Source organism: Choloepus didactylus, chromosome 7 (genome assembly GCF_015220235.1).
Source record: "Choloepus didactylus isolate mChoDid1 chromosome 7, mChoDid1.pri, whole genome shotgun sequence".
NCBI classification, from domain to species: Eukaryota; Metazoa; Chordata; class Mammalia; order Pilosa; family Megalonychidae; genus Choloepus; species Choloepus didactylus.
The window spans coordinates 44,218,278-44,233,203 of NC_051313.1; the positions used below are offsets into that span (position 1 = coordinate 44,218,278).

Here is a 14,926-nt window from a genome sequence, read left to right on the forward strand (position 1 = left end):
TCTAGCAAAGCTTTTAGTAAGTTACAGTTTGGCCTTATGCCATCAGTTTATCAAAAGGTCTCTATAAAAAATGACAAATTCATGATTGCATGCATTTATATATAGTTATAAATCATTGTTCATTCTGTGTCAAGCATCATTAAATTTAATCCTGCTGCCAGCCACCCCATGGAGTAGATATTATCCCCATTTTGCAGATCAGTACACTGAGTCTCATAGAGGTTACACAGCTTATAAATGGCAGTAATAGGATTCAAACCCAAATTTGTCTCAGTTTTAAATCTGGTGGCTTTAATCCCATATTATAGAATGTCTAGGAAAGCTACTGGAAAGTTTTCCACTATATCACACTGTACAGCCTTAGATAGAAGTATTTTCATATTTTAATCTTATTCCTGGCTTTTTTCCCCTACTTTTCACTTTGCTCTGATTTCTTCAACTATTTACTTTTATACCATTGTAATAATACATTTTTAATTAGCTGCCTAAAATCCTTTTGGATTTATATCCGATTAAGGTCTAAAGAAAAAGAAATTTAAAAGTCCCTCTGAAATCCTGTAATTATTACTTTTATTTAATCTTGGCTGGATTTTTCTCATGTTATTTATTTGCCTTTATTAAATTTTCAGGTTTATGTTCTAATGCACAGGCTGCTTAAGTTATGAAATAACTGAGGAAAGCCTTATATTTTAAACTGTCCTCTGGTGCTTCTAAACACAATGAATACATTTTACCCTAGGCTTGCAAAGCTAAAATACTTTTAGCCTTGATATATATAATCAAATGTTTGAGGAAAGGTAGATTAAAAGTAGTTAATAAGTGAAAGTCCATAATAAAAGCTGTTTTTAAAATTCCACTAGTATACTCCCCTGCTTTAAATGGAACAGGATGTGACATAAAGCTTGCAGAATCTTTGTTCTACATTTTGGTATGCTGCAACCATATTTTTTTTCACTGTCCTTCAGATTCTGTTCCAAAATACTAAAGAGCCTTCTTGTTTATATTAGAAGGTGCAGTTATTTCCTCATGGGAATCATCACTCTTTGTCATCTTCAGAAGTTCTTTTCCCGTACCATGCTACCCTTTTCTAGATGGCCCAAGTTCCTGTGTTGTAACAGAGGACCTAGTATCAAACAGCCATTCAAAGGCAACATTTTGCCTCCTTGGTTTCAAGTGATTTTCTTGGTAACTCCGAGTGTGAGCCAACACGGAATAGTGGTTTTCCCACTGGCTCCTTTGGCTCTGGGTGGCATCTGGGTGCCATGTTTTGTGCTTTCATCACATTTTTTTTTCACTCTGGCAATGCTGATTCTAACTTTTGCTTTACCTTTTTTTTTTTTTTTTTTTTTTCAGTTTTGTACTGTTTTGTCCTGGCTTATCAAGGAGGTCATATTTGAGCCCTTGTCACCTTTTAGAAGTGATGTTCTAGCAGCCCTGCTGCTAACAATTTCAGGGTTTAATTAGCTGAGACACAAAAACCATTTGCCACTTAAATTCCCAGACAGTGACTTGGCCAAAAGGGATCTATTAGATTTAGGGTGAAGATGGGAGAGAAAAAAACAAATTAGGTATCATTTCATGTTAGTTGGTATTATTATGTGAGAACAGTAACTGTTTCACTTCCCTACTTCCAGATTCAAATCATTAGTGCAACTCAAGAAGACATACAGAGACAAGAGAGTAAATGTTCCTTGAACAAATTTAATTTCAAATTGTACACACATAAATAAAAGACTTTGGCAAAAATGTGCTTATTTGCTAGCCATTTACATCATACTAGCTCCTTCAACTAAGATGGCTTCCTTTTGTTATGAAGTAATGCATTCAGTGGTATCTTTTATGGATCTCTTCCTCTTACAGGGATTCAGGGTCAAAATTTATAATATGGGTGAGTGTGGCACATCAAGATTTATGTAAAGTTTATTACATTGAGTGGGAGGATTCTAAGCAGGAGACAAACTGTTAATGAAAAGTAAATCTAATAAGTTTTGTCTTATAATGTGCAAACACAAGCAGGTCAAATTCTATGATGCATCATTGCAGAGGTTCTGCCCCTTTTATTATTTTTCTCTCATATATATCATGTTTCAAAGATTTTTCTTATTAAACAAGTGAATTCACTAAATAATAATTCAGCTTCCTACTCCTATGGATTACTAGTATAGAAGAGCCAAATCAGAATGCCTAATCAACATGAGATAATAGAATACAGCTCCCCGTTCATGTCTCTTTGGGTGCAATGGGCCCAAATAGGGAGCACTTGCAAAGAAAGTTAAGAAGGTAAGGAAACTAGGGAGAATAGAGAATCTGGGAGAAGGAGGACCCTGCCATGGGCTTCCTTCCTTTGCCACCCTCACCAAATTATCTCCAAGTTTCTCAGATTGTATATTATTTGTGTATCTCCAACTTCTCTCACTAAAACATCCACTGTTTCCAGTATGGTCTGTTAGATTACAACAAATGTTTCTATGGTGTCAATCAGCTCATTTTGCAATCAGTAAATAGGAGAATGAACTCAGGGTAACACGGAAGTTTATTCTGACTCCTTGGCAGGAAGGTCTAGAATACCAGAAATAAAATTTTAACAGGAAAAGAAAAAAACCCTCAGTCATTTCAGCTCTAATTTTAAAGAAATAAAAGGCGCGCCTGCACCTGGGACTTCTCCCCAGAGAGGCAAACCCCCAGTCGTTCGTGACTCTGGGTCCCCAGCAGGTTGTACTTCCTCCTGTGAACAGAGTGCCTCCTCCATCTGCTTTGCTCAGCACCCAGAAGCTAACATTTCTATTGTATTGTTTTTGTTCATTTTTAACATCCCCTGGGGCAGCCTCTACCACAAGCTGATGGCCTACCTTGGGGGTCAGGATTATCGCTGGAGGTGTGAATTATTGTTTTTGTTAGCGCTCTTGTTACAAAGATGCACGAGTTTTGAGAGGTTAACTCCCGAACTTTTTTTTTTTTAACGTAAACCTTTTTCTTTGTAATGCACAATTTTACAAAATGCATCATTTTTCATGAACATACAAATTGTGCTACAGTACAAAGTCTGTACTTCGCACTTAGGGGAGGCTTAATAAATGATGACTGACAGATTATTTATAATAAATTAACTTGTATCACAAGAATTTAAAAAAGTGATCCCAAGGAATGGGTATGTTGACAATGAAACTAATTACAAGAATTTAGCATTATCACTTGACTTCCCTAGAGGATAAAAGCTTTAATGAATCATTTTAATTTGCATGATGTTTTCATCACTACTGTTTTAGTAGAGAAACAGAAGCTAACTTTTCATTTTCAAAGACTGCTGAACAATCATCCATTAGTTCTTGAAGTTGAATAACAGGAAATAGTACTTGTTTTTCAAACCATTTGGCAACTGTCAGAAGCTGTTGGTCACAAAATGCACGTCCAATAAACTGCAGTCCTACTGGCAACCCCTGGCTTGAAAGGGCCACAGGGACGCTCACTGCTGGCAGTCCTGAGGAAAAGAAAGAAACTCATTGGTTGATTAATTCTTCCTCCTAAGCAACAGAAGCCTCTTCCACTTTCCAGTGCTAGTAGGTATAAGAAAGCATAAGATTTAAACAAAATAACCAAAATCTAATATAATATGTACATGCTTTTGTACTTGGCTTTGTTCAGTTAATAATGTATCCTGGAAATCACACTATATCAGTTCACAAAGACATTCTTCATTTCTTTCTTTATAGCTGTACAGTACTCTACCATGGTTGTACTATAACTAACTCAATCAGTGTTCCATGGCTGGGCATTTAAGTTGTTTCCAATATTTAGTTATTTTGCACAATGCCCCAGTGAATAACCCAGTGTACGTGGTGGGTTTTTTTTGTTTGTTTGTTTGTTTTTTTACTCTTGGAAGTTTCTCAGATGAAGGATCGCTTCTTCAAAGGATAAATACATATGTAATTAGATATTGCCAAATTCTCCTCCAAAGAAGGTGTACCATTTTGAACTCCCACTTGCAAAATGAGTGCTTCTTTTCCTACAGCCTTGCCAACAGAGTGTGTTGTTGAGCTTTTGAATTTTCACCAATCTTTTAGGTGAGAAATAGTACCTCAGGGTAATTTAAATTCCAGGTTGGGGCAGGGAAAGTACAAGATATACCTGGGACATCTTATCAGGCCCTAAAACAAAGAAGTTTTCAGAGATTATGGGGGACAGGTCTAAAGGGCACATGCAACTTGAAGGGGCTCCTATTGGCCAATTTTGGGACAATTTGAGCATCAAAAAGAATTATGACAAGTAATTGCTTATAATACATTGAATTAAAAAAGAAAAACAAACAAGGAATGTTCTTTAGAAAAGACTGCTAGTTAATAATGCAGAAGGAATGATAGAATTAGAAATGTCATCATTTTGCCATTTCCTTGGTAATCCCTAGATTATTGGGGAACAGGATATTCACATGGTCTCAAAGTATTACTCCACAAATTGCATATCAATGATAAAAGGAAGAATGAACCTTTACAGTGAAAAAATCTGGCAGTTACCTCCTTTAACCAAGTGATCAACTTAGTTTTCCAAAAGTGGGACAAACTGACATTAACTGTTTCCTGATGTGAACAGTGTGTAGTATTTCTGTCAAATCAATTTCAGTCCAATCAAGAGGAAACAATCTGACAAATCCAGATTGGGAGTAGGACGTTCTATAGGACAAGTGGCCTGGACTCTTCAAAAAAGTTAATGTCATGAAAAACAAAATTTAAAAAAAAGTGGGTATTTCTTATTAGAAACCATTCAGGCCAGAAGAAAGTGGTGAAACATTTTTCAAGTGCTAAAGAAAATAAGTGTCAAATCAGAATCCTATATCCAGCAAAAATATCCTTTAAAAATGAAGGGGAAATCAAGACATTCTTTGTTGCAGGAAAGCTAAAAGAATTTGTTGCTAGCAGACCTACCCTAAAAGAAAGGCTAAACGAAGTTCTCTATACAGAAAGAAAAATAAAATGAAAGAATCTTGAACATCAGGAAGGAAAAAATGAATACAGGAAGCAAAAATACATTATGTGTAATGACTGCAACAAATTATAACACTGTCTGATGTGGTTCTAAAAAAAAAAAAAAAAACAAAGAAAAGTAGAGGGATTATTCTAGATTTTAAAAAGAGACAGCAGATACCATAAACAAATGTAATACATAACCTGACTTGATCCTGGATCAGAGACAAAACAACTATAAAGACATTTTTGGTACAATTAAGAAAATCTGAATATGGATTATTTTGGATGCTATTATTGAATTAATATTAGTTGTGGTTATACAGAAGGTTCTTATTTTTAGAAGATTTATGCTGAAGTATTTAGGGGTAAAGAGTCATGATGTCTGAAATTTTCTTCCAAATGATTCAACTATAAACAAAGTACCACTGCGTAGAGGGAGGGAGGGAGGGAGAAGAGAGGGAGAAAGAAACAGGGGGCGGGGAGGGGACGGGGAGAAAGTATATGAGCCAAAAAATTTTAACAAAGATGAATCCAGGTGATTTGGGTATTCGTTATAGCACTTTTTCAACTTTTCTGTAGGTTTGAAAATTTTCAAAATAAAAATTAAAATATATAGTATTTTAAGTAGATTGGTTCAGAATACAATAAATATTTATAATACACATGAAAACATTCCTTAACATTCCAGAAGGACAAGCTATTGCTTTTAGAGAACAGTGTGATTAGACTATAAGTTGCAGACTAGGGTGCCTGCCTAAAAATTTGGATAGAACCATAACATTTTTGAGGGACCCTCACCTGCCATATTTGCAGACTGTGTAAAAATATCATCCTGGGCACTTCGGGTTCTGTTGTCTTCTTTCATGAACTCCAAGTATGGTACTGCCTCACTTAAGGTAGTAGGAGTTAGCAAGACATCCACTCCTGAGTTAAAAACATTCACAAAATCATTGGCAATGAGCCGCCTCACTTTCTGTGCTTTTATGAAATACTTCTCATAGTTTCTGTGGGAAAAAAATAGATGATATTTTAAAGAGATTTTTGTTGTCTTTGATTCAATTCTCATACATTAGGCTTCTTAAAGAACCATTGGATTCTTGGCTTTTATATGAGCAGGCATCACAAAGATTCCTAACAACACATAACAATGAATTTTATTCAACTGTGCTGTTATCCTGAAAGTTTATATATCTTGAAAGTAATCAATCAGAATTTCTTCTACTTGCTGCATTTCTACACATACAACAACAAAATATTATCATTTCCAGGAAAATCACTAAACCAGCACATTCATTTTCCAGGTGAAGAAAATCAAGTGTATAGCAATTAAATGACTTTCTGAAGGTTACAAAACAGTCAGTGGTAGAGGGAAGACTAAAATTTAGGTCTCCAGAGGCTCATTCCAATCCTCTTTCTATTATAATGTCTTATTTCATTTATAGCATAATTAATAACTAATCATTATTATAAGGACTCTGAGATTTTGCAAAATTCTAACATGGTATCTGAATTAGACGCTAGGAAACACTCCTAGAAAATAGGTTCTGGAAACAGAAATGGGGGAAAGTATGCAATGTTTGCTATTTTGAATTTTACAGATAGGCATAGCCCAGGAGTGGAAGACTGAAATCCAAGAAAGGATGTTTACTGAAGAGACTAAGGAAAAAGTAAGACATAGGAATGAACTGTAAGTCAATGATGAAAACAAAATGAAAAAGACAACAATTTTTAGATTCTTTTAAAGCTGTAAAGGAAAGCTGGCAAAAGCAACTAACTGTTCTAAACCTCAGTTTCCTCAACTGTAAAAAGCATATAACAACTCCTGCCCTACTAGGGACCAAATACAATGAAACAAAAAATGTGAAACCTTTTTTATCCTAAAAGAGTGCTACAGAAATATCAGATGTCCTTACTAATTTGAAGGTTGAAGGCAGGCATCGACCTGGGAGATAATACAAGCATCACAAATAACATACACAACGACAACAACAGCTGATGGTTGGAATACCACATTAACAACATTCTAAAAACCTGAATTTTTTAAAAGAACAAATTAAACTTCTTCCCACTTTAAAAGTGGTTCCAAAGCAGAGCTTCTGCTTCCATCCATAATAGGGTAATAGGACTAGGATTTACTCTGCCACCTTAAACAACTTAGAAAACTGGACAAAATACATGAAACACCATTTTCAGACATTAGGAAACAGGCATTCAGGAGAGGGAGTTCTGAAGGAAGGGAAACAAATGAAGTAAACCCTTCAATTTCCCCAGCCTACTGCATGGAGGAAATTTCTGAGCCTTGGTCCAGAGAAGGGAAACAAAAACAGAGCCTGCAAGTCTCAGTATGTTAAAGAGACAGAGATCTGAAGTTCAGGGAGGCAAAGGCAGCTAGAATTTGCAGAGTGGAATACTGGAGAGGAGGAGGCAGCACAGAGAGAGCTCCAAAGATCTGCAGAGAGGTTCCTTATGGCTTTGGCTGAGTACTGATTGGTGTATGTATGAGAGAAAACTTCCAAGGCTGGGGAAAGAATCACCAAAACACAGTAGGTCAAAACAATTTCTAAAACTCATTCAGGGCCGCAAACAGTTTATCACCAGCCAGACTAGAAAAACCTCACAATACATGGGACATCTCATAGAATCTTCAAAGGTATGCCTTAAAAGTAGAGTTAAATTAGCCCTAGAATAAAGGCTGGTTTGGATCCAGCCTGAAAAAAGGTTAAAAGCAAGCATTCTCTGTGACCATTAATCTCTGTATGGAAGAGATCTTATTTTATTATGCTATTTTGCATTACAAAAATAAGTCATATTCTTAGTGTGATTGTGAAAGCCTTGTGGATCACACACTCCCTTTATCCAGTGTATGGATGGATGAGTAGAAAAATGGGGACAAAAAATAAATGAAAAATAGGGTGGGAGGAGGGGATGATTTGGGTGTTCTTTTCTACTTTTACTTTTTATTTTTCTTTTTACTTTTTCTGGTATAAGGAAAATGTTCAAAAAATAGATTGGGGTGATGAATGCACAACTCTATGATGGTACTGTGAACAGCTGATTGTACACCACGGATGACTGTATGATATGTGAATATATCTCAATAAAACTGAATTTAAAAAAAGAGAGAAAAAGAAAAAAAGTCATATTCTGAAAAAAAACAAAAAAAAACCAAGCACTGGAATTGTTATTTTGTTTCTTTTTGGAAAACCCTTATGTAAGAGTTGGAGCTACTTGCTATCATAAGCTCTTGGTTGTCAGCAAGAGAATTATTTGTAGTCACTTTTTCATCCCAGGTTGGAATTGCTTTCCCTTCTAGGTTATCTCTCCTTACTAATATTTGTGATAACAGGAAAATGAGTGTGTAAATGCAAATGTAATGAACGACTTTAAAATCATGCAGATGTGGACTTGGTATCTCTTCAGTTATTTGAATTATCTATAGTTGTCCTATTGTTTTTAGCATGTACTGTCAGAAGTCTGCCAAAGTTAAAAGTAAAGAGGGAAAAGATAAGTAATAAAAACAGATGAGGGGAAGAAAATGGCTTCCTTCCTTCCTTATATTAGTAATCCATATATTGAATGATCTAAAAATGATACTTGTTTCTGAAAATCCAGGTTTGGTACCTGTAGCATAGAAATATTGCCTTTCCTACACATTCCCCATTATTGTTCCCTTCAGAAAATTGTTGTAAAAGCTTATGAAACCATATTAAATCCCCATATTCAGTTTGGCCTAATTTTTAAAAATAAATATTTGAACTTAAAAAAAAAAACAACAACAAAAAAAAACAGCAAGCACTCAAAGGATCCAACAGACTACAAGTAATGTAACTACATCCCAAAACAAAGTTCAACACTGTTGAAAGGAATGCAACAAAAATCTAGCACATGACACGGTAAAATTCACAATGTCCAGGCATACAAAGAAACAGAGAATATGACCCCTAACCAGGAAAAAAAGCAAGCAATAGAAACAGATACATACATTAAAACAGCTGATATAGATTTGTTCCACATGTTCAAGAAGGTAGAGGAAAACATAAAATGATGAGAAAATGAAGAGATAAAAAGACACACTTGGAACTTCTAGAGAAAAAATACAATAAAATACTGGATGGGATGGACAACAGTATGACAATGATTAATGATTCTGAATGCAGTAATGGAAACTATCCAAAAGGAAGCACAGAAAGAAAAAAGAATGATTAAAAAAAGAAGAATGGAGATCAGTGACCTGTGGGACAACATCAAGCAGATAAACACATATGTATATAGAGTCCCAGAAGGAGGGGTGGGAAAGGACAGAAAAAATATTTGAAGAAATAATGGACAAAATTTCTTCAAATAGGACTCCAAACCCACAGATCCAAGCACTCAATGAACTCCCAAGAAGAAGAAGTAAAACAAAAACACAGCAAGGCACACCATAATCAAATTCCAGAAAACTAATGATACAGAGAAAATCTTAAAATCAGCAAGAAAAAAGACAATACATATTCAGAGGAACAAGGGGAGGAAAACAACACACCTATTCTCAGAAACTATGCAGGAGACAATGGAACAACATCTTTAAAGTACTGAAAGAAAAAAACTATTTACCTAGAATTTCATATCCAGCAAAAATATCTCTCAAAATTAAAGGCGAAAGATTGCTTTTACATATAAACAAAAGCTGAAAGAATTCAATGCCAGTAGACTTACACAATAATAAATAGTAAAGAAAGTTCTTCAGGCAGAAAGAAAACAGAAATTTTGTATCTACGCAAAGGAGTAAAATGTGCCAGAAATGGTAACTGTATAGCTAAATACAATCATTCCTTTTTTCTAATCTTAAATCTCTTTAAGAGAAAATATATTATTTAAAGCAAAAAGAAAAGAAAGCAGGACAAGAGATTAAAAGAAACAAAATACAGATGGGACAAACAGAAAACAAATAGCAAGAGAAGATTTAAATGTGCTTTAAAAGTAAATATGCCAATAATAAGTAAAGATAAACTCTGGGTTCCTAATTTGATAAATTTCTGTTTTTTCAGCAAAAGGTAATAGAAAAATGAAAAAATTCTAAAGTATCATATGAATAAAAATGTTTTAAGACTTTTTACAGTTCCTCTCACACAAATTGACTTTTAAAGGTAAAAAATAAGTACCCCAAATCCCAGTTTTCTTATTACCCATTTCCACCCCTCCCAAAACAAACAAACCCAAATTCCCCAAATAGCCAAAAAACTTGACTCAACTTGGAACTGACTCAATAGCTAGGGATACCAGCAGGAAGTCCCATTTCTTTTTCTCAATATCCCTAAACGGTGATCATGGAAGATGCTTTCATACTCTTTTCTCTTGATTTCTTTTTATGCTATTATAATGACATATATTCTTTCAACATATGCCCTGATATACAATATGATTCCAATCAGTAATATCTGGCAAATGTAATATCATTGGTTTAATACCATTCTTTGCTTCCAAAATTTCTCAGCAATATTTCATTTTCTTTTCCGACTCCTAAGCCATTTCAAGCATCTGGTCAATATGGAAAAATGTTTTTAATAAAGATTTTAATCAAAAAGTATTTTTGGAAAAAACAATCCTTACTATTAGCCCTGAAGGAATACACATTAATTAAATGCTTTCTGCTCTTAAGGGCATGGAGAAAACCTCCAGGAAGAGACTCATAATAATAACCACTCTCTTTTTTCACACTTCTCATGTCCTTAGACACACTTGTATTCAGAAGATCCTAAAAAAAATTTATATTCAAGACAACCTAAGTAGGAGTCATTTTAATTTAAATTCCTTCCTGAAGCAAATAGACACATAATGCAAGGGAAAACTAACTTAATTGACTACATTTTTAAAGAGACACCAATATAACTCCCCGCCTAAGGTTCTAACAGCAATAAACCAATGTGGCAATAATAGCCAGACATTTAATGAGGCTAAAATCTTTCAAGGCTTCCTACTTAGTTTGTACTAACCATTTAGCTAGAGCATCAATGTTTTTTGTTTTTGCAAAACCAGGAACCAAAAGTGACATAAACAGGTCCTTTCTAAATTAAGTCATATAGCATTTTGCTTCTTTAGCAAATATCTAAACTTATAAGACCTGATGGACAAGGTACTATTTTATTCTTGAGGTTTCAAGAGTGGGAAAAATTCCTAAACTAATTAATTATCTTACTCTTTTAATAAGAAAAAGTTTCCTGAGAGAATTCTTCCTCTCACCACATCATTGAACCCTTCTCGTCTGGTTGCAGCATACATGGCTTCAGTAGACACATTAACGTCACATCTGTGACCTGGAAATAAAAAGGAGATAAATACTACTTGAAAAGGAAGCAAAAGTTTTGGATAAAAACCACATTTATGACCAATATTAAAATCTAGGGAAATTGTCCTGAATGGTTCCTTTTCTTCATCAACCTGGTGATAGACTGACCAGTCTGGAACAAAGAAAAGAAGAAAATAACCAAGAAAGAAACTTAATTTGTTCACTCCCTCATTTATTCGTTCAAACATTTATTGAGCTCATACTATATATACATTAGATGACTGAGAAGACAAAGATAAGATACTGTACTGTCAAGACATTCATAGTTCAGAAAGGTGAACCAACGTAGATAGATGGCTTATTATGATGAGTAGTTAAGTACAAGCTAAACTCAGAAAGGTAAAATGATTCATTCATTTACTTTTTGCAATTATTATCATTATCTCAGATAAGAATTTTCCTGCCACTAAAAGTGAACTTTTCAAATGTTTGTGACAACTGGCTTAAAAATTCAAAAAAACCCAGGCAACTCACCATATTCTAGTCCATCAAATCTTGCCATATTCGATGCCACTTCCGATGTGCACAATACATGATAGCAGACAATTGAATAAGTTGTGTGGGGCAAGGACACTTCAATTACTTTAGCCCCCTCAGACTCAAAGAGGTCAGCAGCTTTGGACCAAAGAGACCGTACTTCAGTTGATAATTCTGGGACAAGATATTCCTTATAGGAAAAAGTCAAGATGAAGAAATTGGAACATCTGAACATATGGTTTTATAAAACTTTGTACATTATAACCTTTGGCATTACTTAGAAAATGTGATTAAATTGCTGGTAGGTAGCTAGAAAGATTGAACCCATTTGAGTTAACTTAGAGTGCTTTTTCAGATAATTTCATTACGGTGTTATAAAATTTTTTAGTATAACATGCCTCATTCTTAATGTCACATTAGGAAACAGAGATTCAGAGTTTAGTGACCAGGTCATGTACTAAGTCCTGAAATCACTATAATTTACTGACAGTCAAAAGAAAGATAAGATACTCCCTCTTATGATTTAACCATTATTATGCAATACTAATGATATATTCAGTGCCAAAAATGCTTTCAGAAATAGGCATTTGAAAAAACTATATAAAACATTTTTTTAATGGTTACTTTTTTACTTTTTTTTTTTTTTTTTTGGTAGAGAAGTTGTAGGTTTACACAACAATCATGAATAAAATACAGCATTCCCATATACCACCCCACCACCAGCACTTTATATTGGTGTGGAACATTTGCTACAATTTATGATAGCACATTTTATAATTATACTATTAATTAAAGTCTATGGTTTAATTTGTGGTTTGCTGTTTCTGTAGTGTAGTTTGACTGAATTTTTAATCAAAAAATTAAAAAACAAACAATAAAAAAAAACATTTCAAACAAAACCAAAACAAAGGAATAAGAAAAAACAGATAACCTAAAGCAACTACATTGCTTCCAACATGTTCCTACTCGACCCCCAAAAAAATAGGCTATAACCCAACAAAGGAATAAGAAAAACAAATAACTTAAAACAACTACATTTCTGTGCACTTGTTCCTACCATATCCCCCAGAAATTAACAAACCATAGTAATTCCTGAGCATTCCCAGAATGTTAAGTTTACCCTCCATAAATTATCTGTTATTAGATTATCATCCCCCCTTCACTGTTTGCCATCCATCACTAGGTCCCCTATATTCCACAATATAAACCATTTATTTTACATTTTTCATAGTGTTCACATTAGTGGCAACATACAATATTTCTCTTTTTGTACCTGGCTTATTTTATTCAGCATTATGTCTTCAAGGTTCATCCATGTTGTCATATGTTTCACGACATTGTTCCTTCTTACTGCCGCATAGCATTCCATTGCGTGGAATTACATTTACATTTTGTTTATCCAGTCATCTGTTGAAGGACATTTGGGTTGTTTCCTTCTCTTGGCAATTGTGATTTGCTGCTATGAACACTGGCGTGCAGATATCTGTTCGTGTCACTGCTTTCAGATCTTCCAGGTATATAGTGAGAAGTCCAATTGCTGGATTGAAGGGTAATTCTATGTCTAGTTTTCTAAGGAACCGCCAGACTGTCTTCCAAAGTGGCTGTACCCATTACACAGTCCCACCAACAATGAATACGAGTTCCAGTTTCTCCACATCCTCTCCAGCATTTGTAGTTTCCTGTTTGTTTAATGGCAGCCAATCTAATTGGTGCGAGATATATCTCACTGTGGTCTTAATTTGCATCTCCCTAATAGCTAGTTGTTCTAGTTTGCTAATGCTGCAGAATGCAAAACACCAGAGATGGATAGGCTTTTATAAAATGGGGGTTTATCTCACTACAAAGTTACAGTCTTAAGGCCACAAAGCGTCCAAGGTACCACCTCAACAATCAGGTACCTTCACCGGAGGATGGCCAATGGCATCCGGAAAACCTCTGTTATCTGGGAAGGCAGCTGGCATCTGCTCCAAAGCTCTGGCCTCAAAACGGCTTTCTCCCAGGACGTTCCTCTCTAGCAAGCTTGCTCCTCTTCAAAACATCACTCCCAGCTGCACTCCGTTAGTTCCCTCCCCCCGAGTCAGCTCATTTATATAGCTCCACTGATCAAGGCCCACCCTGAATGGGCGGGGCCATGCCTCCATGGGAACATCTCATCAGAATCATTACCCACAGCTGGGTGGGGCAGGCACATTCCAAGCAAATCCAACCATCACCAAAACGTCTGCCCCACACAAGACCACAAAGATAATGGCATTTGGGGAACACAAGTACACTCAAACCGGCACACTAGTGAAGGTGAACATTTTTTCATGTATTTTTTGGCCATTTGTATTTCCACTTCAGAGAACTGTCTTTTCACATCTTTTGCCCATTTTATAATTGGGCTGTCTGTACCACTGTCGTTGAGATGTAGGATTTCTTTATATCAGTCTTTTTTCAGATACATGGTTTCCAAATATTTTTTCCCATTGAGTTAGCTGCCTTTTCACCTTTTTGACAAATTCCTTTGAGGTACAGAAGCTTTTAAGTTTGAGGAGTTACCATTTATCTATTTTTTCTTTTGTTGCTTGTGCTTTGGGTGTAAGGTCTAGAAAGTAACCTCCTAATACAAGGTCTTGAAGATGTTTCCCTATATTATCTTCTAGGAGTTTTATGGTACTGTGTCTTAGACTGAGGTCTTTAATCTATTTTGAGTTAAATTTTGTGTAGGGTGTGAGGTAGGGGTTCTCTTTCATTCTTTTGGATATGGATATCCAGCTATTGTTACCAAATATACAATCTAATATTTCCCCTTTAATCCTATTCAGATATTTATTTCAGTGCTGTTTTGGTAATCCATTACCAAAACATTTCCATCATTCCAAATAGGAACCTAGTACATTTTAAGCCTTAACTTCCTATTCCCTATCACTACTCCTTCCCCTGGTAACCTATGTTCTAAATTCTGACTTTATGAGTTTGCTTATTCTAATTGTTCAAAACAGTGAGATAATACAGTATTTGTCCTTTTGTGTCTGGCTAATTTCACTCAACATGTCTTCAATGTTCATCCATGTTTTCACATGTATCAGGTCTCCATATCTTTTTATGGCTGAGTAATATTCCATTGTATGTACATACACATTTTGTTTATCCATTCATAAGCTGATGGGACACTTGG

The 14,926-nt window shown here is 35.1% G+C and overlaps 1 protein-coding gene across 1 annotated transcript in view; it reads right to left on the reverse strand.

Moving 5' to 3' along the window:
• Positions 1-1,687: 1,687 nt before the first annotated feature.
• Positions 1,688-14,926, reverse strand: part of QRSL1 (glutaminyl-tRNA amidotransferase subunit QRSL1) — a 36,009-nt gene continuing 22,770 nt past the window's right edge. The window contains exons 8-11 of the mRNA XM_037843528.1: positions 11,764-11,956; positions 11,140-11,257; positions 5,760-5,965; positions 1,688-3,478 (exon numbers count right to left, since the gene is read on the reverse strand). Coding sequence (XP_037699456.1) covers positions 3,255-3,478; positions 5,760-5,965; positions 11,140-11,257; positions 11,764-11,956 — 741 coding nt within the window. The 3' untranslated portion in view covers positions 1,688-3,254. The remainder of the gene's footprint in view (positions 3,479-5,759; positions 5,966-11,139; positions 11,258-11,763; positions 11,957-14,926) is intronic.